The 25,631-nt window shown below is 38.9% G+C and overlaps 1 protein-coding gene across 2 annotated transcripts in view; it reads left to right on the forward strand.

The window, feature by feature from the left end:
• Positions 1-25,631, forward strand: part of LOC127624792 (actin remodeling regulator NHS-like) — a 103,316-nt gene that overhangs the window by 68,789 nt on the left and 8,896 nt on the right. The window contains exons 2-5 of one of the 2 annotated variants that reach the window (XM_052099683.1): positions 18,158-18,310; positions 18,710-18,846; positions 20,158-20,202; positions 23,855-23,914. In XM_052099683.1, the coding sequence (XP_051955643.1) occupies positions 18,158-18,310; positions 18,710-18,846; positions 20,158-20,202; positions 23,855-23,914 (395 nt within the window). The remainder of the gene's footprint in view (positions 1-18,157; positions 18,311-18,709; positions 18,847-20,157; positions 20,203-23,854; positions 23,915-25,631) is intronic. The other variant, XM_052099684.1, reaches the window with a different exon arrangement.

Raw genomic sequence — 25,631 nt, forward strand, 5'->3', positions numbered from 1 at the left:
CTCTCACTGACTGGTTTTACAGATGCACACAACCCTCTCTTCTGTGTATTGTGAACTTCAAAGGCTTTGTAGTGCAGGGATCCTTGCCAGATCTCACTGTGAGATCCATTAAGAGCACATGAGAGACTATTTAAGTTCTCTGTGTGTGAGAAGGTGTTTCCACAGGTCTGTGGGTCCTGTGAGGCCACATATAAACAGCACCGTGCAAGCTCAGGGGATTTTAATAAATACCACACATTTGATCCTTGAGCGTTCAGTCTTCTTTTTATCCAAAATTAGAGACGCCCCAGGTAATTTGGGACAGTTGGCAACCCTAGGGTCTTTAACATTTGTTAACAGTTTGTAGAAATCCCTAACCCCATGAATGAGCAAAAGTAATAACGATGTTTGCCCCAGCAATTACATCAATTCATTACTTCTAATTAGAGTACAGTCAGAAGAGGTCATGTCTCGTTGATTTTATTTTCTAAGTTCTTAATCATTCATTGAAATATTTCCACCTTCATTATGCTAGCTAATCCAGCCTCATATGTTTGTGTTGTCTCAGACCAGTGCTAATGCTTTCATCATTCATGAGGGATGCATGTGTTTTTGTGGCTATTGCATTAGCATTAATGTACTGAGATTAGCCAGTTGTTTTTGGAACACCCTCAAAGACAGAGTTTCTTTTTCTCATCTGAACTGTTTAATATATCACGGGTCATAAAATCTCATTTTTATATCAGTGTATTTTGCAGTTCCTCTACCGCAGAGAGGAGCTTTTCTGAGATCCAAGCATACTTTGTCCGCCAAATCTGCAATGCTCTCTAAATACAAAACACAGCACACAGTTACAGGATTGGCAGAGGATCCTGATGAATGAATTTTAAGCAAAGATGGAGGTCTGCTCTGCAAAACATATCACTTCCAAAACAACTCAGCCAGACTTTTGGCCAAATGGATCTTTGTAAGCATCTGAAACTTCTGTAACTTTGGCTTACAGGCCAGTGTAGATCCAGATGTGCACAAGAAGAATAGTTTGGGCCAATGTGTGAATAACACAATGACTTTTGGGAAGTCGGCTGTTAAAAGGGATTTCTATTGGTGATTTTTGCAGTGCAGTTTTTTGAGGTTTGTGTTGCGCAACACAAATGTTTAGCACAGTTTGCCAAACGTCAACTTTGTTAGACTTTTTAAACAAACTAATGTTTTTTCGTGATATAAAAAGGCCCAGATGGAATCTGCAGACTTTCGGATTTGCTCTGATTTTGGGGAAAATTTAGCAGAATTCTGTGGAATGTTCTTAAACATAAAATGTGTTAAACGGAGGAGCGAACACTGCACTCTTATTGGTAGCTGAAAGAACATGTTTATTGACCAGATATTTTATAAACAAATGTACAAGGGGCATGAGGTGTGTAGAATTTCATCAACACAGACTGATCACACTGTAAATTTAGCAACAGTAGGTCGAAAGTTTTGCTGCTGAAATCGATCTGTGCTTACCTAAATTAAAATCACTGCCCCCAGTGGCCGAAGCTGGGAGTGTTGTTGAATGTATTTTTTTTTGCGCTAAATGATGTACTAGTCAACGGGAATGTACTGTTGAAGTCAGAAGTTTATATACACTATAGCCAAATTCAATTAAAGTAATTTTTCACAGTTCCTGACATTTAATCATAGAAAACATTCCCTGTCTTAGGTCAGTTAGGATCACTACTTTATTTTAAGAATGTGAGATGTCAGAATAATAGTAGAGAGAATTATTTATTTCAGCTTTTATTTCTTTCATCACATTCCCAGTGGGTTCAGAAGTTTACATACACTTTATTTGTATTCGGTAGCATTGCCTTTAAATTGTTTAACTTGGGTCAAAAGTTTTGGGTAGCCTTCCAGAAGCTTCTCACAATAAGTTGCTAGAAATTTTGCCCATTCCTCCAGACAGAACTGCTGTAACTGAGTCAGGTTTGTAGGCCTCCTTGCTCCCACATGCTTTTTCAGTTCTTCCCACAAATTTGGATTGAGGTCAGGGCTTTGTGATGGCCACTCAAGTATCTCGATTTTGTTGTCTTTAAGCAATTTTGCCACAACTTCGGAGGTATGCTTGGGATCATTGTCCAATTGTAAGACCCATTTGCGACGAGCTTTAAGTTCCTGCCTTATATCATGAGTTGTTGTGTAAATATAGCCAAATGTTCCTTCCTCATGATGCCATCTATTTTGTGAATTGCACCAGTCGCTCCTGCAGCAAAGCACCCCCCCCAACATGATGCTGCCACCCCCATGCTTCACGGTTGGGAAGTTTTTGAGAGCAGTGGCTACTTTCTTGCTGAGCAGCCTTTCAGGTTATGTCGATATAGGATGTGGATATAGATACTTGTCTACCTGTTTCCTCCAGCATCTTCACAAGGTCCTTTTTCTGTTGTTCTGTGATTGCTTTGCAACTTTTCGCACCAAATTACATTCATCTCTAGGAGACAGAATGCTTCTCCTTCATGAGCTGTATGCTGGCTGTGTGGTCTCATGCTGTTTATACTTGTGTAATATTGTTTGTACAGATGAATTTGGTACCTTCAGTTGTTTGAAAATTGCTCCAAAGGATGAACCAGACTTGTGGAGGTCCACAATGGTTTATTTTCTGAGGTCTTGGCTGATTTCTTTTGATTTTCCCATGATGTCAAGCAAAGAAGCACTGAGTTTGTAGGTAGGCCTTAAAATACATCCACAGGCACACCTCCAATTCAGTACACCTTATATCAGAAGCTAAATGGCTAATTGTCTAAAGGCTTGACATAATTTTCCAGAAATTTCCAAGCTGCTTAAAGGCACAGTTAACTTAGTGTATGTAAACTTCTTACCCACTGGAATTGTGATATAATTAATTAAAAGTGAAAAAATCTGTCTGTAAAAAATGGTTGGAAAAATTACTCATGTCATTCACAAAGCAGATGACATTTGTAATTTGTCAGACCTCCCAACAACCTTTAATTTTGAATTCCTTTAAAAGGGATCAAGTCTTAATTAGTCAAACTACCCTAATCAACCCTAATCAACCCATTTCAATTCGCACCCTGAACTGGGTTGAACCCAGTTATTCATTTACACAGCTACACTTTTACAAGCTATTCAATTGTGATTTGATGAAACGTAGTTGACCTTTCCCCTTGGGTCAGTGTGCTCATTTCAGAGAGCTCTGGGTCTATTAGGAGTGCTGTAATGATGTGGCTGGAGTTCAGAGGTCGAGCCTGTGAGTCTGTGTAGGTGGTGATGTCTATAATCCTGTGTGGTACAGATGAATGGTCAATGGGGGTTCCAATATGTGTGTGTGTGTGTGCACCAAAGGGGGCAGCCTGCCTTTCACTGTCTCTGACCCACAGCACACAAGGCTTAAAAACAACAGGAGTCATAAAGAGAGAAACAACCTAAAAATACAATGAAAACAATTGACCCTTTCGCAGGTGCAATATTTTTCCCACTAAAAATTGTGTAATTTCCAGAATGTTCTCACAGTGAAATTGAAAAAGGTAGGTTGCTAAAATGGGTGTGCATTTGACAATAGTCAAAACACTGCCCCTAGTGGCCAATGCGGAACGTATTGTTGGCCGAATGAGCGCATGTAGGCTCCATTTCCTGGTGTAATGTCCACTGATGTGCGCCAAAAGTGAGTTGTAAAGTGAGTTGTTTTCAGCTGTACTGGCAGTAATACAGTGAAAATGAATGCATGCTTTATAAACTGTACCCCCCAACCCAACCTCTAAACCTAATCATCAGTGGAGTAAAAATGTATGATTGATGGCTTTTTACCTGAACATGCATCCTTGTAATCTGCCTTCAATGCATCCCTGTGTCAAGGCCGCTCAGTGTTTCCTCTTAACTGTGAATGCGTGACAATATTCCAGTATATAAGCCTCTCTTTTGTAAAGGTGTCACGAAAATCATCTCCCATTATGGACTGGAAAGTTTAATAGCTGTGGCTGCCTCAGTGCTTCATTTTGAGTTTTGCTGATATCATTGATTGTGTTGTAGCTAATGCTGGTTGATGACATAGAGACATCCATTGGAGGATTCATATTAGAAACTTTAGATGATGTTTCACTGAAATTACTGGTACAGTCATGATTGTTTTCACTGCTGCTCCCGCCATTCTCCTGCGCACTATTTCATTTCTTTGTTAAAAAATTTCCAGAGAGGATTGTTTTGGCCTGCTTCTCTTCATTTTTACTTCAGTATGTTGACAGCTAATCAAAAAAGACGCTCGATTAAATGATGCCATTGTGATTTCAACATCATTAAAACTAAATCTTATTTAATTGCCAAAAACCCCAATAAAGAACTACACTACCCACATTCCTGAAGCGGGATCCAATCAGAGAAGTCGCCTTTACAATAAAAACAGCACTCGTCATCGGAGACCTCCCGCTACCATAAATCATTGCTATTAACGGACCCTTCCTGCCAATGTCATGTTCAGAGCGTTCTATAAATTATCGGATTATCTTTAACAAGCATCTTCATGAGCTGTTTATTTCCCCTGTTTTGTCTGAATACTGGGGTATGGTAATAATGCTGCACAGTCATAATACTGCACACTTGAACTCTGATGTTGGAAAATATTGGAAAATAAACCGCAATGTTTCTACAAGGCCTTTGTAGGAGAAATCCATCACAGCTGAATAAACAAATGTTCTGTCTCTAAACGTTACAGAAATCTTCCTTTGCAGATGCTGCTCGCTCGGGCTACTACTAACAGTTCCTGCTTTTGCCCTTTTGAAGTGTGTTTTTCTCAGGGAATTTGGGGTTTGTATTCAGTTCTGAAATTAGACAGCCCCCCCAAAGGTCTTCACCTTGTAAATTGGGTTTCTGCTGATTTATGGGTTTGTAAAAGATAACAGTTGTTTTCTGTTTAGTTAGTGCAAGCGTCCAGTGAATATTTTCAATGGGCTGCTGCTTTCAGGGGGTCTGGTGAGTTTTAACGGCCATGAAAAGATTTCAAAGTTTAGGAAAGTGTTCCCATGGGCTGGCTAAGTGCCTCTTGATGAGTTTGTGTTTGTGTCCCTTAGATCCAGCTCTGGTGTGTGTGTGTTTGAGTAATTTTGAGCCATGTGGCCGCCTGCTGTGCTATATTACAGTTACAAAGGTCAGACGCCCCACACATACAGTGCTTATTACTCATACTTAGTGTTAGGGATCTTTTAAAATCACTATCCCCAAGTATTAACCATTTTGGCTAAGAACATGAATGAAACCTCAAATTGTGATCATCCAATGTTTCCCATCCTGCTGCTGCAAAGTCAAATTAAAGGAACATTATGGAAGGAATACATAAACTCTACTGGCAATAAACATTCTCTGGTAAGCGAATGCCACAGATGCTGGTGATAGAGCTGAAGTGGAGTGGTGGCGTAGTGGACTAAAGCACATAAATGGTAATCAGAAGGTCGCTGGTTCGATCCCCACAGCCACCACCATTGTGTCTTTGAGCAAGACACTTAACTCCAGGTTGCTCCGGGGGGATTGCCCTGTAATAAGTGCACTGTAAGTCGCTTTGGATAAAAAGCGTCTGCCAAATGCATAAATGTAAATGAAGTTGTATTGAACCCAGGTTAATTTAAACTATTTTTTTTCACTACTTTAATAGTCATAATCTATAGTAGTCATAAAAACGTCCAGAGTCATAATCTATAATAAGTCAAATTAAGTATTTAGCTAACAAAATAAAAACCTGCAAATAAATTAATTGGTATTCATCCCAGTTAATTACCAAAATTGCGTCAAGTATACAATTATCTTGAGACATCACAATAAGTTCATTGTCATAGTACACACATGTTCATTTCTCTGCAATTGTACAATAAATACCACAGATTGTGATAGATGAAGTAACAAAATGTAATTAACAGCACAACCCAGACTAAACTAAGATCTGATTGTTCTACCAAATTGAGCAACCAGACAGTAAGGGCAATTGTCAGAGAAGTCTGTTAGCTGTGAGAAACTATTTGTTTTCCATGAGTATGATGACCCAATGTGCCAAAACTATGAAGGAATGGCTTGAGTAGATGTGTTCAGAATGACTCAGCCAGAACCCAGACTTGAATCTGGAGTTCAGACTTGTGCAAGTGTAATGGTAGCCAGCTGGTACGTGCTTTGCCAGCCTCCCATTCTGGAGACGCCAGTTCAAATCCCATCCGGGGCAGGACTGGTTACACAAATACCTGACAATTGCTGCCCACTGGTATTGTAACTATTTCATTCTATATAAATAAATGTTTTTGAATGTCCTGGATCAGAATACGAAACATTGCTTACAATGATTGGTGCAATTCAAGCTTGAAGTACCACCTGTTTTGAGTAGGGGGCAGTAAGAGATCCTCCAGCTGTATTGGCAACATTTAGAGCTCATTTGTACATACAACAAACCACATTCAGGCTTGCTTGTCACTAGCGACAACATAAGATAATGTTCTTGCGTTCAAACACAGCTGGATGGAGCCACGGTCTTTCTAGCAAGTTGGTCCACTGTCAGCCATCTTTGGAACGCTCTCAGGAGTCTATTTCCAGTCCTATCTACTTGAATGGGGAAAGACCAAAATCTCAAAAACTGTCAGTCAAGATTACAATCAAGGATCATATTTCAAATCAGCAACACAATTTGACAATATTGGAATCATAAATTGTGCTTCTTTACATCATATTACACTAAAACACGCAATTTTCCTGGCTTTTATAGCTAAAGTGTATTCACGTTAGTTGATTGACAGGCGATGTCTGTATCTAAAAGGTGATTGGCCCTTTTACCTTTAAGGCGGGACTTCCTTTCTACATCTTTTGACCTTTGGGCGCCAGAGCTTCTTGGTTGAGTGTTCCAATTTCTCCCATTCATCTAAAGAGAAGTGGCCCGTCTCTGATAAATTGTCTCTGACAGAGCCCAATAGAGCAACAGTGCAGTTTCGGAAGTTAAAATCCTATTTATTATTTCCATAGACGAATTGATTAATAACGATAACTTATAAACCATTTAAAGACAGACCTACTCTTGAGTTAAAGCTGATGTGTGCCATTTTTGAGCCACAAAAGGAATTACAAAAATAATAATCATTTTCAAAGAGTTTCTGGGTGGCCAATATTTTCTAATGGTGCTTTACACAAAGAGACACTCTAACTTAAAACTTCACTACATACATAATACACATGCTAGCAAAGGTCCCACATTTTGAAACAAGCTGATGCTTATGGGCTTTGGCAGTTTTGACCAAAATGTCTAATGAAGCTATTTTCTATCAGAGTTCAGTTTGTAGTGTTACATAGCCCTGTTTGGAAAGTAAATGTCTTTTAAACCACATCACTTGAATCTTTAATGATCCGGTATGGCCATTGCTCTAATGAAAACAAGACATTGTGGGTTTATAGTTTAATTCAGTCACTGTTACATACTGTTCGGGTCTAATTTACTCTGACTGAGCGCACAAATACCATCCATGTGCTTGAGTAGCTGTTGCTTTAGTGGTCAGGCAGTATGTCACGGACAAAATCACTGCAATTGAGTTGCGTGGATAAAAGAAAACAGCAGGTCGCCCAATGCTGTGTTTGTATAAGAGAGGAAAGTGGCTCTGTGTTTCCTCATTGACTGATTTCATAAGCAGATGGGATCTGGATTGTTTCAATCAAAATTACTAGTGAAATATTTTGAGCTAGATGGGTAAAGTTTGTCAAGAAGTCCTTGTTGTTGGCATGACAAGGCCTTGTATGAAAGTTTAAAGTAGTTTTCAATTTTGTGTAGTTCAAGATGATATAGACAGTAGACAAATAGCCAGCTAGGAAGAAAATAGTCAGATAAAGAGAGAGAGAGAGAGAGAGAGAGAGAGAGAGAGAGCTTGAAGCAGATTTAAGCCCTTTTGTGGGTTTGTTGATATTCAAATTTTTGATAGTTGAAGTTTGAATTTACAAGCATTCCATTCCATTTGAACATTTATGTAAATCTAAAAGATGTTTCATAAATTTGATGCGCTATTCGAAAACCTTAAGATGGATCAGTTAGAAAAGACATAGTACACAAATTCAGAACATTCTGAAGGTCTCTAGAGTATAGAGCCAAAATAATAAATACATTTCCCTTTTAAAGTGTAGTTTCAGCGCCCCTAATGGCACTAAAAGGAATTTTGTTTACAAAAACATTTCCACAAAAGCTCCAACTACAACTCCTGGAAATAAGAGACTGAGTTTAAAAAAAAAAATCACATAAGAGGTCTTGTTAAGAGGGTCTTATATTTCGTTGATGTAATTTTAATTTTTTTAAAGAAAGTTGAGGTCTCAAGAGGGACAGAAATGAAGGTGGAATGATGATGACTACAGATATAAGCTGCTTTGGATGTTTTTACCTGCAGAGCAAAAGTCATGGAAGTGTCTGGCAGGCTCAGGCTTTTTAAAACTTACAATCACATTCCAGGATGATCTATGAGACCCAAGTTCTTAGATCTAGATCAAAGAGCTTCAGCACAGAGGAAGGAGAATCAGAGATAATTAAAATTAGAGGGAAAGCTTTTCTTCCTGTGTGGAGATATTTTAGAAGAGTGCATGAAATTATGGAAACTAAGGGCAGAAACATATTCTAAGCAAGTGCGCAAACGTAGGCGCTAATGCATTGCGACTGTTCAGTCCCATTGTAATTAAAGAACATGCTTCTTACTTGCTGTGGTAGAGGTACAACTCTTTACTCAAGGTGGCGCCACAGTGACATCTGTGCCATCAAACTGGATGCGTTAATACTCTGGTAGCTAGCTAAAAACATGTTAAGTACAAATGCAAACTCATTTTAACTAACTTGCTCAGCAAGATTTTCTTCGAAGTTCAAACTGCTGCTCCATAGTGGTGGTGATTTTGATTTATCTCAATGCTGCAAGTCTTTTGAATCTATTCACCAAAAAGATCCATACAGATTCGTTCATTGATTTGTTCATTGACCATTTCTGCAAATTATTCCGTTGGCACCGACTGCAATACAATTCTGCTTAGCACTTCAGAGCATTAAAGCATCATACATTTTCCTCCATAAATGACAACAAAGCATATCTATCATATTATAAACTGCTAAGCACAACTTTTTATCAAGCTATACAATAAAAGACAACAAAACAAGACTAAAACCTAACTATTAGTTTCAGTAATGTCTATATGTCATTGTAATGTGTGGTCATCACTGACTTTTATTAATAAGTAATCCGGACCGTTTTCTTGTTGAACGAGATTGACAAACTGAATGAACGGCACACCTCATCCTATCGTTCAGCCGATTGAGATGACTGATACATTCATTTTGTATTTCAGTGAGAGTTTCAGTACATTCAGTTCGTTCATGAACGACATGGCCGACTAATTCAGTGATTTCAGAAAGTGATCTCACGCTTCAAACTAGAACTCACTGGCTTCGAAAGGGAGAGATGTCGGTGTATGTAGGTGAACAAGATCGATTCATTCACTTAAATGATTCACTCAAAAAGACTGATTCATTCATGGACGATGCATCACTATTGCTCCGCCATGACTGTAAGTGACCGTAGTAGAACCATTTAGGCTAATACCTGTGATAGCACCCCTTTTGGAAATGCTGAGAATGATAGCGGACTTGCATTGCATTGAGAATTCACACATTTCACAACACAGCAATGTGTGAAATTGAGCTTGCGTAGCTAGAAGTTTTTGTGTTCCCAAACATCTGTGCACACATGAGGAACTCCGCAGATTCCATCTGCGCAATAAAGCTTTTAGCGCTAATTGCTTTATCGTGTTGCATGTGATTAGGACACGTGTCAAGAGTGTAAGAAATCACACTTTGGTAATAGTGATGAATTGACACAAATCCAGTGACCCACACACACCTCATAGCTCGTTTCCTGTACATTACACCACCCTTTTGTCTCCCTGCAGTGTGTGTTAATGTGGTTTCCTGTGTGTGTGCGTGTGTGTACGTGCGTGTCTGTTCTTGGCTCAGTTTCAGGCTGTGTGGAGGGTAATCCAGCCAAATTATTGCTGACTCATTAGACTGTGTTATTTTTGGATGTCTACCTGCTTTATAAGACTAAAACTCCACCTCTCTCTTCATCTCTCTGTCTCTCTTTCCCTCTCATTTTCTTTAACTGTCTCTCTCTCTCTCTCTCTCTCTCTCTCTCTCTGTGCACCTCGTCCATCTGTCTCTACTGAGCTCTGAAGCTGGTTAACAAAATTCTGGCACTGCAGTAAAGATGAATCATTAATGACCATACTGGAGGGTACTGCATTCAGAGTCCAGCTATACAACTATGTTGTAAAAATATATTTTTTAATTGTAAAAAAGGTTGTGATAAAGTTTTTATCTTGCAAACAACAGATGGTGAGTTTAGTAACATTATCATAATGTTTCAGAAATGGTATTATGATGTCAACATGTCTCATTTTTGTGTTTTATAAACTTTTTTCCCACACCCAACCTGGCTGGCAAACTATTTGGTGTTGCCAAAATGTATTCGCCACATTCGTATTTAATAAAAAATTAAAAGTAAAATAAAAGTCGTATTAGAGAGAGAAGATTGAGAGACTTCAGTGTTGTAGTTTTACAAATGCAGCACAGTTTATTAACATTTTGATGTTTTTAATGTTTACCTGGTAGGTTTTTTTGTGTTTAATTAAGTATGTTAAGTTATGTATTTTTCACAAAAATTTTGCTTTGCTCAGTCGCAATTTGCTCTTACATTTTTGGTAATGAAATTGTTAAAACAATGTACTGTGGAGTAACCTATCCGCAACTAAAATGCAATGTTGTGAAATGTAAACAAAAATAAATGTGTTCATGCTAATACAATGCATTTTGCACACAATTTATCTGTACACAATTCCACCTCTCTCACCTCCAGGTGTTTATTGCTTTGTAAGGCCTGTGTGTCCTTGGTCTCACTAGCATTTGGTCTTAGCGCCAAGGTCAGTGGAGGCTGAATGTGTGAAGGATTAGAGGAGATTAAGAAGGCTGTTTTATTTTTCTCTCTCTTTCTTTGTAATCGTGTTTCTACTCCGCACCTTAAAGTATGCTGACATCTCTGAGTACAAATGGACAGTCACATATCTAAAGAAAGAACTAAAAATAGTGGATATACAGAAAGAATGTAGAACAAAATTCATGTGGACAGCACAGCTTAGATAAATTGGTCATTGAAGAATGTGATGAGAAATGTTTGAGTTCATATTGAAATCTCTGATATTCGATTACTGACTTTGGTGTTTTGACAAATCTGAGCACTGTTTGAGACATTGTTGAGATCTCAAATGATCTCTTAAGGTTAAAGACCAGATCTTTAGCAGTTTGCCATTTGCCGCCCCCTGCCTCGAACCCTAACTCTACCACACGGTGATTGGTGTACCAGCTAAGAAAACAGACATACATACACACAGACACATACAAGTCTGATTGTACACCAAATTCAAATCAAGCACTGCAATGGAAAAATGAAATAAAGACAACACATCTTAACAACCTATTTTATCATAGTAACTGCTCATAATAAAGACCCAGATTATTTCACCTGTCTGAAAACAATAGGTTGTAAATGGTGTGATGTTTCTTTAAAAGTGATTAGAAATGTTGCTTTATGGGATGTTTCATGTGGGCTCTCAAAAGTATTGTTGACCACCATATCTGTCAATAGACAGTATACAGTTACTTGGTGCCCAAATTGTTTATTTAGGCAATATGGTGTGGATTAGGGTATACTGCTGAAAAAATCTGCATTGTTTTTTTTAATGCTGGTCTCAAAGCTTGATTTGCTGGTGTGCTGGTGTCCCCATCAGGTCTCTTAAGCTTAACCAGCTAGACTACCATGGTCAATCAGCTTGATTGGCTGGTCCACATGCTAGACATCAACCAGCAGAAACCAACATGTGAATTCATTCTGGTCAAAACTGATGAAGTTGACATGTCAGGCCACTCAAACAAACAGAACAGTGTTTTGAAAGCACCACTATCACATTAAAAGTGAATGTTGATTGAGGATGTCATTTTGCCTAACCATCTCCTTTTGTGTTCCATAGATGAAAGAAAAAGTCATATATGATTGGGTGACCATTGTGAATCAAGCACGCATAAGTGAGCATGTGCACCCAAACATCATTGAGTACCCATCATACTTAATGGCAGCGGTGTGGATTAGCAACCCTACGCTTCCTTCTTTGGGCCACTCCAGTGAAGCGTGAAGGGATTAGAGTGGCCCAAGTTGTGGCCAGACTGAACCAAGTACTCCATCTGTAGGAGGTTGTGTGATATCTAGGGTAACAGGGTGGGGAATGGGGAGGGGGGGCTACAGATGTCGCAAGTTGCTGCAAAGCTGAACTGAAAGTTGCCTCAGGTCAGTCACACACAGCCAGTCAGACAGAGACAGGCTTGAAGAACAAGCCCAGGGGAGCTGCAGAGGAAGTCAAATAAAGAGAGAAGAATCTGAGAGGAGGATAGCATGAAAGATAGACACTCATCCCTTGCTGACCAGATTGGAGGATATGATCAAAAGCCATGACTCTTGGATGTTGTGTGCCTCTAAGGTCTAAAGGTATGGTAGATGTCTTCAGACCATAAAGTAATGACCAGCTTGAATGCTTTACTTCTCAGTGTCTGGATTTGTTATTATGGCTGTCAGTGTCTCTTATGCATTGCTAGAATGCATAAGCAACTGTCAAACCTAGGATTCAGTTTTGCAAGCTTGTCCTAGGATGTAAATATGTGTAATAGCCCAGAGACTGACCTAAGTGAACGTATGTCCACTGAATGTTACTTAAAATAACCTAGTATATACATTGAAAAATGTACCTTAATTTGACTCTTCAGTGGCCCAGTGGACTCCTTAACAGCTTAGATTGGTTGTAGTGTTGTGTGGTTAAAAGATAGTGGTGGTATGGATCTTTAGCAAAGTTGACCTTAGTTGATCTCCAATGTTCTTCTAGACGTGACTTGTGGTAATACCAAATGTGCTCCTATGGGAGGGGTGGGAAGGGGACCAAAGTGAGGTTTGGTGTCAATGGAGAGAATAGCTAACATTTGGAGGGGAAGACTTTCACACGCTGGAAGGTGTGTATGCGTGTGTTGGGGAATGTCAGTAGTAGAGGGATTTGGCTCAGGGTTTGTGTCTCAAGAGTCTGATGATTAGAGGGTGACTCTAGACTGGAGATGGTGGGGTTTCAAATCTGACTATGGGAAATGGGATAGACTTTAGTTGCGTTCACAATGATTTAAAATGCTGGAGCTCGCCAAGCTGCTGCGCTGTAGGTTGCTAGCAGGCATTCTTACTTGACTTATATGTTCATGAGCTGTCACTCATGTTACCTCATCACCAACTCTCATTGAATATGAATGACTTCCGTTCACTTTTTCACTGCAAATTGCTGTCAATGTTAACGCCTATTTAAAGGGTTAAACGTTACAAACCTTCAAAACCCTGCAGCCTTGATCTTAACTGAGAACAAACTGAGGAATAAATGAAGATATACCTAAGAACACAGTAAAATTCTCAAACGTTTTTGATTTTGCTTCCAAAAGAGAGTGAATGGCTGAGGTTTTGGAAGATATAGAATAAGTGATGTGATTTTGGGGCCAAGGCCTCAAACTTGGTCCAGATGCTTCATTTGCTAGCATTGGTGTTAAAACCTGCAGTTAGTATTTTCAGTCTACAGATAACACTAATGATATAAAGAAGGATATCACAGACTTTGGAAAGATAGCAAAGAAAACAGGGAAACGGCTCTGGAAAGGAAAAGTTTTGGTGATAAAGCCAGTTCTGTTTCCCATCTCCTCTTCTCATGCCAAAATAAACCTGTTCGCTTATCTCAGATATCTGACCATCAGTAGACAAGCGGTCTCCACATACCATTTCTATTGTTTTTGGGAGCTGTTTACTTATGTCTTTGTGGAACAGAGGGATTGTAGATGACAGCTTTAGGCCACCTCTGAGATTTCACATATTTATCTTGACTTAAAGAGACAGTTCACAAAATAAAACAACTGGATGGAGAACTGTCCATTTAAACTGTCTTATTTCATTTTCTTAGTTTATTGTGGAAGCATTATGGTTTTTATCAGTTAAGTGCAACAGCTGCACTTAACAAATGTCCCTCTATACCTCTCTCTCGTTGTCTCTCTGAATTCACTGAGGTGTTTGGACTGAGGAGGGATACAGATGAATGAGAAAGAGTTGTTATTCCAGTAAGTGATCACTGCTGAGTTTTCTGTTTACCTCATGCTGCTTAAACAACCAAACATCTCATAAAAGGAAGAGAGTTCCCTCAGACCTCTACATGAGGTCTTTATCACTGTGCCTGGTTACATTGACTGCCTGAGCTTAGAAATTGCTTGTTTACATATTGCTTGACTTAAAATGCCCAGTTCCAGCATTTATATATTTTCAGTCTAATAATTAAAGCAATTCAATCTAAAATAGTTTCAACCTATGCATTTATTTTGCATCACTGCATGCCTTACTACTGTATGTCCAATGCAATGATCATGTTTTTTAGTAGGATTAGGATGGGTCATAATCACCATTGGCTTTATCCTTTAATGGATTTCACTATATTATGTATATATTGTCCTCATTCGAACTCCCATCAATTTCTCATAGTACAATAGTATGGGGCGGCTGTGGCTCAGGTGGTAGAGCGGGTTGTCCACTAATCGCAGGGTTGGTGGTTCGATTCCTGGCCCACATGACTCCACATGCTGAAGTGTCCTTGGGCAAGACACTGAACCCCAAGTTGCTTCCAATGGCAGGCTAGCACCTTACATAGCAGCTCTGCCGCCATTGCTGTGTGAAAGGTTGAGTGAGACACAGTGTAAAGCGCTTTGAATACCGATAAGGTTAAAAAGGTGCTATGTAAGTGCAGACCATTTACAATAATATTCTGTTTGAAAATTATTTTTTAGTTAGTAGTAATTTCCAACATGGAAAACACATCTCTATGAATTCCTTCAAACACAGATTTGGAAATATTGCAATACGATAAATCGCCATTCATTTATTCAAATGTTAGACGTACTGGGATGAATTTTACTGTTGCATGTCAATATACTTTTTCAATTAAATGCTGAAGGTTTGTTTTTCTGTGAAAGTTTGAAAAAAAAAAAAAAACAGCATGGGACAGTGTGAAAAGCGTTGGTGCACAAAATTGTTTGTGAATATTTTTATACTTCTTTGCCCATCCTTATCGGACTTGGTGTGAATTAGACTAGGTTTGTTCTTCCACATGCTGGCTTCGTGCTGATTAGTTACAGATCATATGATTTCAGTTGTGCCTGTTCCACATGGTTATAGCAGAAGGACAGTTCTTCAGTCCACAAACTGCGTCCATCTTCAAATATATGCAAATATTTATGGAATTACTCCAAAGTGTAAATAAAGTGAACATGGAGTACGTTGTGTTTACAAAGCAGGTATAAGAGAACATACAAGCCAAAATTTGCAATGAAAGCACCCTGAAACCAATCAAGAAACAATAGGGATAGGACTGTTTTTGCACTGCTTAATGCAACACAAGTTGCATGAATCATAAACTTAAAAGATTCCTGCTTTTTCATAACATCATAATACCACAGTAGTGGCATTCGTCTCGATTGAGATTAGATGGGGTGCCTGGACATCTTGCAGAGGCACTTGTAGGTTGAGAAACCGAGATGCTATAGCATGATGGTTCACTGGAGACATTGCTATCTGGGTAAAGAGAACCAAGAGGGGCAAAAGTTCAGTCCTCAGCAGGGGTTTCCCCTTTGGGAGAACACTCTTAAAACTCACTTTACCCTTCATGTTTTCCACAACACTAAGTGCTCAGGCACCATCACTTCCCCCTACTTAACTGAGAGATAACATGCTGTGCTCCTCACTAAACAAGTCATCTTTAACTAATGGATAGAAACATCGCGACCCAAGATTTTAGAAGGATCGAACTGTAAATAAATCTCAAACAAGGGTGAATTCAGTGAAATCGTGCCACTTTTTGACATTGACCAGAATTTACAAGGTATTAACTAATATGCTTGTACTTGTTTTCTATGATCATTTTCCCAGACTTGACTTTGGAGACAGGTGATTTGACAATATAAGCAAATTAATCTGGGCAGCAGTGGAGGATGGCATGTCGTTGGACATCTGTCTGATTAGTCCTTCAAAGAATGGCCTTTATTAGTTGCTTCTGCTCAATGAGCATTATTACAAGGTCACTGAGGATGTTTAGCCTAATAAGACCAGAGTAGGAAGGTTCAATCTTTTGACTTGACTTTTGATCTCTCACAGACACACTGATTGTCATCATGGTGAACTCACACACTGCTATGCTATGACCTTTCTATAACACATCATTTGAAGCATTATATATTTTTTCGCTTGTATTACAGACTCACCTATAATTACGCACTTTTCCCAATGTGATTATCTTGGGCGGTAGCTCGCCTTATAAAGAGTTGGAGTTTGGACTCTGAAGTACGCGGTTCGAGACCAGTCAAGCACGCAAGCTGACATGTGAGACATGAGTGTCACTAAAGCAATACGTGATAACGTGGTTGCTTCAGAAATTGTGCTTTCCATTTCTCATTTTGTTTTTGGACACTATCGGTTAGGTTTAGGCATTGGTTAAGGGTAAGGTTGTTTTGTTCACCTCTCATTTGCTTTTAGGACATGTTGGTTAGGTTTAGGTTAAAGTTTTAGGTTATTAAGATACATTTTACTCTAATATTCACCTTAAAAAGTTTGTCTGATTACGACACCCATTTCACTCACTTTTGGCACCCCTCACTGGACATTTCACTTGGAAACTACAAGTAATTCAGTTTTGCAAAAATGTTGCCACTGCCGCATAATGTCCATGAGACCAGGATCTTTATATTGGAATAATATAGTGTGCACGTTACAATAGGTATGTTTTGGCGTATGCACAGTTTGTTTGCAGATGGAAAATTGTATTTTGCAGACACTTAGTCTTGTTTTCAATTTCTGTCTTTTTCTTAAAAGGGGGGCACACACACAGAGAATAGATGCAGAGTTGTGCTCTATTGAATTCCTGACCTTGATTAGTTGGCCTTAATGCTGGTTTGTACTGACTAGTAGTAGAGCATCTTGTATAGAGGCTCGGGGGTCTATTCACTCGCATTATAGTGATCACTTCCTGCAGCATCCAAGCCAGGCAGGCCTTCTCTGTTTATGAATGCATAAACTTGAGCATGAGTATGTGTATGTATGCAATGCGTGTAATCACAGAACACATCCTTAAGAACAATCACACAACCGTTTTCTTGACTCTTTCATCTGTTATGGTTTCCAAACCGGGTCGTGAATTCCTAGCGGTCCATAATGGAACGGCTGTGGCTCAGTTGGTAGAGTGGGTCGGCCACTAATCGCAGTGTTGGTGGTTCGAATCTCGGCCCACATGACTCCACATGCCGAAATGTCCTTGGGCAAGACACTTAACCCCAAGTTGCTCCCAATGGCAGGCTAGCAACTTACATAGCAGCTCTGCCGCCATTGGTGTATGAATGTGTGTGTGAATGGGTGAATGAGTCACAGTGTAAAGCACTTTGAATACCGTTAAGGTTAAACAGGCGCTATGTAAGTGCAGACCATTTACATGCTGCCGTTTTTGCTCATTGCCACTCATAAATGGCATGTGACTTTTCATTCTGGAGCCACAGGAAAATTGTGTCCTGACAACACTGATTGACTGATGGCAAAATGCTGGTCACTGAGCCCATCCCTCCACAGCAGATCATTAGAGGTGCTCAGTTCAGGCTCAGTTGATCAGGTGTTGGCTTCCATCAACACCTTTTGCCTGTCACATACTAATGCATTAGCTAATGGCAAACAGCATTGTTTTGCTAATGTTGGGCTATCTGATGAGCCACTAAGGTTATTTGCTCTTCACACAGTTACAACTTCTCTGAGAGCGTTTGAGGAAACGATTAGGAAGGATTTAGGCCTAGTTTTTGGTTTTATACATAAGCAACTGAATTAAGAGTGAAGAGTCAATATAATCAACATTATATTGTGGCATAATGTTGATTACCACAATCACCCTTCTCTTCATTTTCAGAAAATGTGTTATCTAGTGCGGTTGTAATTCAATATGTTAACATTCATTTATACAAACATTTTTGTTAATAAAGCCAGTTCATTTTGTTTTTCTGCAGCCTTGTCTAATCTGGACATTGAGAGTAAGCTGATTGGACATTATCAGGCTCCATGGCACCTGCAGAGAAATGTGTTCCTGCCGTCGACCCGACCCACATGCGTGGAAGAGCTGCATCGGAACGCCAAACAGAGTCTGCGGGCACTGTACAGAGGTTAGAGACTTTTACAAATGAATGATGAATGAATTCTGTGAATGCCTGATAGTAAACTACTGCCTCAGCAGAAAAAGATAGAAAGGAAAGTTGATTCCTGTATTCAGAGCTCTCTGTTCAGTGTCGGTAGGCACTGCTCTCTAGTGGAGGAAGTGGGAAGTCTGGGAACAATGCCACATTCATGGTACATTGACTCAACCAATGGCATGAGATTTCGGCAGAACTATTTGTTTGGTCGACCAATTTGGTGACGCTAGTGGCTCAGAAATGACATGCTTTAATACAACAATAACATTGTTTAGGATGTGTTTGGTCAGTATTTAAGATTTGTATCTTATGCAGTTATCTTTGTAAAACTGCACTTATATGAGGACACAATCATATGAATATTCACCTCAGATCAGCAGCAGAGACAGGAAGCCAGTGAGAGAGAGCGGAGGGTGACGATCTCCATCTCCATGGCTCCACCAGTGCCCACCTACCCATCACCACGCACGCTCAGGAGACGAGAACAGAGAGAGAGACATCTGACAACGGTAAACATCTGTCTGTCTGTCTGTCTTCCTGTTTTATAGTATGTAACATTATTTGAGATTTCTTTCAGGGCAAATCCTTTCAACAGTAAGGATTTTCCGTGCTGTACGTTACAGCACATTTTTACCTGCATACACTGTATAAATGGTAAACCCCAATGCTCAAAATACTTAATTGTTTTGGGTAGGGAAAACACAAATTTAGAGCTTTCTACTTCTTTTGAGTTCATGAAACTGACACCTTTTAACTAACCTGAGTTGTTATATTGAGTTTAATGAACTTGTCACTTTAAATTGACAGGAATTTAAATATAACTAAAATTTCCCAGCGTGCTTTGCGTGGCACTTGACACAGAGAGTAAATGTAACAATTAAGTGTTATATATTGTGTCTTTGTGCAAGATTATGTAAAGGGGGAGACTTGTTAGTGTTTAATGTTTTGTTGTGTTATTTTGAAGAGTTTCTGTTATGTTGGGGTTTTGGGGGTTTCCATTATGGTGAATAGTGGAGCTTGAGCTTAGATTGAAGACGGGTGCAGGTTGAGTATGGAGATATTGCTTTATTCATTGAGTAATAGCTATGCTAATCAAAACATTGTGCTAGCATTTAGCATGCATTCAGTATGCTAGCACTCACTGTACTCGCTGGTACTGTGCTAGTTAGCATTCGCTAGCTAGTTACAGTAGGTTCTCTCTACCTGAAGCATTTTAATTGAGACTTCAGGGTAATTTTAAGTTCAGCCAAAGAGTCACATTTCAAGTTAAGTGCCATAAAAATGTAGTTTACTCAACATTTCAAGTTAAGGGAAATTAACATGCATGTGCAGTACAAAGTTAAAAACAGAATGTTCTATTAACTTAATCTTGGGAGTTTATTTACTTTTTACTAAAATTGATGTAGCTAATTGCCTCAAATTACAGCTATGCTTAATGTGACTCTAAAACTGTTTTAAATCCATAAACACAGTTTTACTGAAAAACAATGTCATGTAGTGCAATGCATTACTAGTTTGTTTATAATATTCAACCTGTTCTAACTGATGCTTCCAAGACTATAACAAGTCACTTAAGCTGTTGTAAAATAACCTTGAATTTAAAGCTGGAAGTTTATGTCACCATGGCGATTTTAAGTTTAAAGCCGCACAATTTGCAACAATGTTCATTTTATTTCAGAGAACCAAATGTTTAATTTGGCAAGGCATACACAGCACTGGCACTGCAAAATGGCCCACACTGGCCATCCATATCCTTTAGCCCTGTATCATTTTTATATTTTTTAGACTGTGTGTTGATGGTAGTGTATCTGTGTGCTTAGGAAAGGACTGGGAGGGACATAGAAACACAGACAACACAAACACAGGTAAACACACATCTGTGTGTCACCCAAAACCCCATGCTCAAAAACTTCATCCATTGTGCTGCATGAAGATTGTTTTCTTTTTTCTTTAGCTAGATAATTCCACCCTTGTTGTCTTGTATTATTATTTTCTTGTCTAATATATTGTACTTGTGAAGCATGTTAATCAACATACACATTTGTTCCAAAGAATAATTTTTGTTTGTCATTTTTATTTCTACATAAGTAGTTATTTCAATTTGTATTTAATTTCCATTTTGATACAGCTAATCCAAATTTCGCACTGCTCACTGGATGTCAAGCTGTAATGCAGTTAACCGTTAACTTATTTATGGGCCAGTAATTATGAAAATAAATCTTTTTGCAGCCGACCATGAATCCAAGTAGATTAACAATGTCTAATGATAACAATGCTATTTATTTCAGGTTGTTCATGGGTCACTGACTGGAGTCTGTCGTGTATAAGTTCAGTAAATCCTTAAACGTATGGGTGTTTCTCCAAACATTGGAGGTATTTTGCGACCTGGCACATATATATATATTTATATACACTCACCTAAAGGATTATTAGGAACACCATACTAATACTGTGTTTGACCCCCTTTCGCCTTCAGAACTGCCTTAATTCTACGTGGCATTGATTCAACAAGGTGCTGAAAGCATTCTTTAGAAATGTTGGCCCATATTGATAGGATAGCATCTTGCAGTTGATGGAGATTTGTGGGATGCACATCCAGGGCACGAAGCTCCCGTTCCACCACATCCCAAAGATGCTCTATTGGGTTGAGATCTGGTGACTGTGGGGCCATTTTAGTACAGTGAACTCATTGTCATGTTCAAGAAACCAATTTGAAATGATTCGAGCTTTGTGACATGGTGCATTATCCTGCTGGAAGTAGCCATCAGAGGATGGGTACATGGTGGCCATGAAGGGATGGACATGGTCAGAAACAATGCTCAGGTAGGCCGTGGCATTTAAACGATGCCCAATTGGCACTAAGGGGCCTAAAGTGTGCCAAGAAAACATCCCCCACACCATTACACCACCACCACCAGCCTGCACAGTGGTAACAAGGCATGATGGATCCATGTTCTCATTCTGTTTACGCCAAATTCTGACTCTACCATCTGAATGTCTCAACAGAAATCGAGACTCATCAGACCAGGCAACATTTTTCCAGTCTTCAACTGTCCAATTTTGGTGAGCTCTTGCAAATTGTAGCCTCTTTTTCCTATTTGTAGTGGAGATGAGTGGTACCCGGTGGGGTCTTCTGCTGTTGTAGCCCATCCGCCTCAAGGTTGTGCGTGTTGTGGCTTCACAAATGCTTTGCTGCATACCTCGGTTGTAACGAGTGGTTATTTCAGGCAAAGTTGCTCTTCTATCAGCTTGAATCAGTCGGCCCATTCTCCTCTGACCTCTAGCATCAACAAGGCATTTTCGCCCACAGGACTGGCGCATACTGGATGTTTTCCCTTTTCACAACATTCTTTGTAAACCCTAGAAATGGTTGTGCGTGAAAATCCCAGTAACTGAGCAGATTGTGAAATACTCAGACCGGCCCGTCTGGCACCAACAGCCATGCCACGCTCAAAATTGCTTAAATCACCTTTCTTTCCCATTCTGACATTCAGTTTGGAGTTCAGGAGATTGTCTTGACCAGGACCACACCCCTAAATGCATTGAAGCAACTGCCATGTGATTGGTTGATTAGATAATTGCATTAATGAGAAATTGAACAGGTGTTCCTAATAACCCTTTAGGTGAGTGTGTATATATATATATATATATCACAAATTGGTCTACAAAATGCACAGATAGTGTACACTTTTCAAGACAGTTAGAAAACAATGGAATAGTATATATTCTGATATATTTTATTGTTTTAGTTTTCATATATCAGAGATGAGAGATGCAACAAATATAGAACAGGATTAATCACCTCCACACTGAAAGTTCATGAGATGCAACAGGCTGTCAAACACATACTGTATTGAGCCACACAAAACACATTAGCTAAACATATGTAATTTCTCAAGCACTTTTTTTGCATCTAAATAGGTGCACAACTTATATAATTTAAGTAGTACACCCAAATGACAAAAACAATATCATACTGTATATCTGTTACACTTGCTATAGTTTACTTCCATGTTGTTTCTTTGTCAAATAGCAATGTCAAATGTAAATCAGGTCAATCACTGAAACATCAGCGCCACCTTGAGTAACACATAGCATGTACTGTATAATATGTATGTGTACACGCCTATGAAATACTGATAATTCAATATTGTCACAGAAAATCAATGAGATATTGTAGTCCTTTGTAAGAATACTCATTTGTTTTGTAATAAACAAAGAAATATATATTCTGTGATAGTAAAGTATATATATGTATATATATATATATATATATATATATATATATATATATATATATATATATATATATATATATATATATATATATATATGAGTGGTGGTGGCATAGTGGGCTAAAGCACATAACTGGTAATCGGAAGTTTGCTGGTTCAAACCCCACAGCCACCACCATTGTGTCCTTGAGCAAGGCACTTAACTCCAGGTTGCTCCGGGGGGATTGTCCCTGTAATAATTGCTCTGTAAGTCACTTTGGATAAAAGTGTCTGCCAAATGCATAAAATGTAAATATTTGACATAATCATAAATATATGATTTATAGTAGGAAAAAAAAAGTGATTTTTTTTTTTTTTAAATATCTTCGGTCTTTAATGAACGTTAATACTTTTGGTAATTATGCAGTTATATATTTATTATTATTTGTAATTTTGCCATTTGATTTTTGTTACACTATTCAGAAAAGAAAGGTTGAAAAATGCTAAAAGATGTGTGGGCATAACTCTAAAAAATGGATGGTACAGAGGGTGGAATGTAGTCCAGGGTCACTAAAGACCTGAGGTATGCATTAAAGGTTGGGCTGAACTAAATAGCTAAACTATTACACCTAACCAGGTGTGATGCAAAAAGTGACGAGCCAAAAATCCTATTTCTTTCTATATTTATCTTAAAGAGTTTTTATACCTGAATATATAACATTAGTATCCCTGTATGTAAAACATACAGTTTTGATTAGCTCAAACAGCAATATTGCTTGCCTCTAATACTTGCATCGTGCCTGGCTAGGAAAACCCTCTGCCTCCCAATTTGCAAACTATCCATCCTAAATAGTATGCAAGATTTTAAATAGTGCATCCCAAATTTTAGCATGCTGAAAATGCAATGACAAAGGTGGCTAGATAGCCAAGTACATACAGTACTTTTAGTGTGTGATATATGTACAGTATGCAAAAAGGGACGTGACCACTGTGTTATAAACGTTCCAGTGCTGACAAAACACCGACTACTCTTTAATTATGTACAATCACTCAAACTGATATTATCAGGTTATGTTCTGACAAGCACAATAAAACCCAGCTGTTATTTAAAGACAGCTTATATTAGTTGGAATGGCTTTAACAGTTGCTTTGCGTGTATATTGGGACAAAATTCTGCAGGTACAGAAGACCAGAGTTGATCGAGTGGTCCCCTAATTTCCGAGCATGTCTGTGAGCGATATCCCTGTTATCATGTTCATCCACATATTCATGTCCATCTTTGTGTTTTGTATGTCTGTTGTAGTTTCAAAGCACCCGGTCCTCCCCTACAGAATGTTGTCATTTCTCTCCATGGAGCAGAAAGGTATTTTTCCCTGAATCTCTCAAAATCCTTGAAACAGCTTTGCATCTCTAATCAAATCATAATTATTAATGTGGTTTGACATAACCTCTAAACAGATCCCTGTTGGAAGTTTTGGTTTGGTCATTGTTGAGTAATCGCACTGATTTAATGCCTTAAATCGACAGTCCTAGATATTATAAATTCCTGAATGAAAAACCAAACCTCTACAGGGTTGTTTGAGTTTCCTCTAACACCTAAAATCTCCAAAACTCATCTTAATTCTACAAAACCCTTCCTCTTCTTGGCTGCCTTTGATGCTACTGTCTTCCATAATTCCTAACCATAGCAGCACACCTGTGCTCTAAACTATACGTTTGATCTGAAGTTGACAAAATAGATATCATTGTCTTTGCATGTGTATGCTTTTTCAATTGTGAGTAGAGAAAATGAGTGGACTATGGGTCGTCAGTTATTGGATTGGTGCATACCTTTCTGGACGAATTTTCGATTAGTAAAATAAGTATTTGTGCAAGCTGTCCTATAAAACATGCAATATAAATCTTAAGCCATTTTGCAAATCTTCTGAGGCATTATGCTGCAAAAACAGTATGCAGAAGAGCTGTTAAATCTCACTTTGTGCTAAAACTCACACGGAAGTGTGCTAGCATGAGGTTTCCTAATGACAGGGTTGCCAGGGTAGAGCTGGTGTCTGACTGTATGTGTGGGTGTCTGTGGTAGAAAAATATAATTGCTCATCAACTCCCGGTACTGCGGCCAATCCACAAACCTCTCTGCCTGAGTGCCTGACTCCAAGAAAAATATATTTTAAAGACTGAATAAGAGAGAGAGACTGAACATACAGCCATGATTTTCCCATTAGGAGCTTTGTCTGCTATCCATTTGTGTCTCCAGTGTTCCCTCTAAATTGCTTCTGATGTTACTTCTGCACAGGTGGACAAAAAGTTAAATAAGTGACCATCGTTTTCGGTGTGAAATCTTGTGTGTAAATTTGCCGCACTTGCTAATTTGCAAGAAAGGAGCACTTGCTACTGTAGAAGAGCAAAGAGATTTCAAGTCATTGTCTGAACTTTTGTATGGCATACATCTTCTACTTTACCTTTCACTTGCTCTGGTTTCAAGTTGCTCTCCCTCTGCAGTCTCTCTCTCTCGTTCTGGTCTTGAACTTCATGAATGGCATTCTTTCATTCCTCTGATCTCTCTCTCTCTCTCTTCTAATCAAAATAGCTTTTGGATGAGAGCCAGGCAGAGAAATCAAACCGTAACATTTGGCTCTTTCCCAACCCCCCTGCTTTCCCTCATCTCCTTCCTGGTCTCGCTCTTTTTGGCTACACACCCTCCTTTCTTCATTCTGATCCTGTGTTATTCAAAACTGCACTTCACCCATTGCTCCTTTTTCAAACAAATCGGCTATAAACTCCCTTTGATTCTGTCTGTTTCTTTATGCGCTGGTTAAACTTCTCCTTTTTTCTATCACTCCTCGTTTTGGCAAAAGTTTCCGTGGAAACACGTTATTTTTTTTGGCCAATGCTTATTGTGAATTCCTCATTGGGTGGCTGGGAAAGAGACACCCATAGACACAAGTGCTGTCTCTATATCACAGCTCTTTTAACAATGTGTAGGTTCATACCTGTGGCTGGGTGACAGTTTCAGCTACTAAACATTCAAAAGCTCCTTAGTTAACTCTCTATAAACACCACAAGGTAAGTGTGCAGGTTTA

This window comes from Xyrauchen texanus, chromosome 31 (assembly GCF_025860055.1).
Source record: "Xyrauchen texanus isolate HMW12.3.18 chromosome 31, RBS_HiC_50CHRs, whole genome shotgun sequence".
Classification (NCBI taxonomy): Eukaryota; Metazoa; Chordata; class Actinopteri; order Cypriniformes; family Catostomidae; genus Xyrauchen; species Xyrauchen texanus.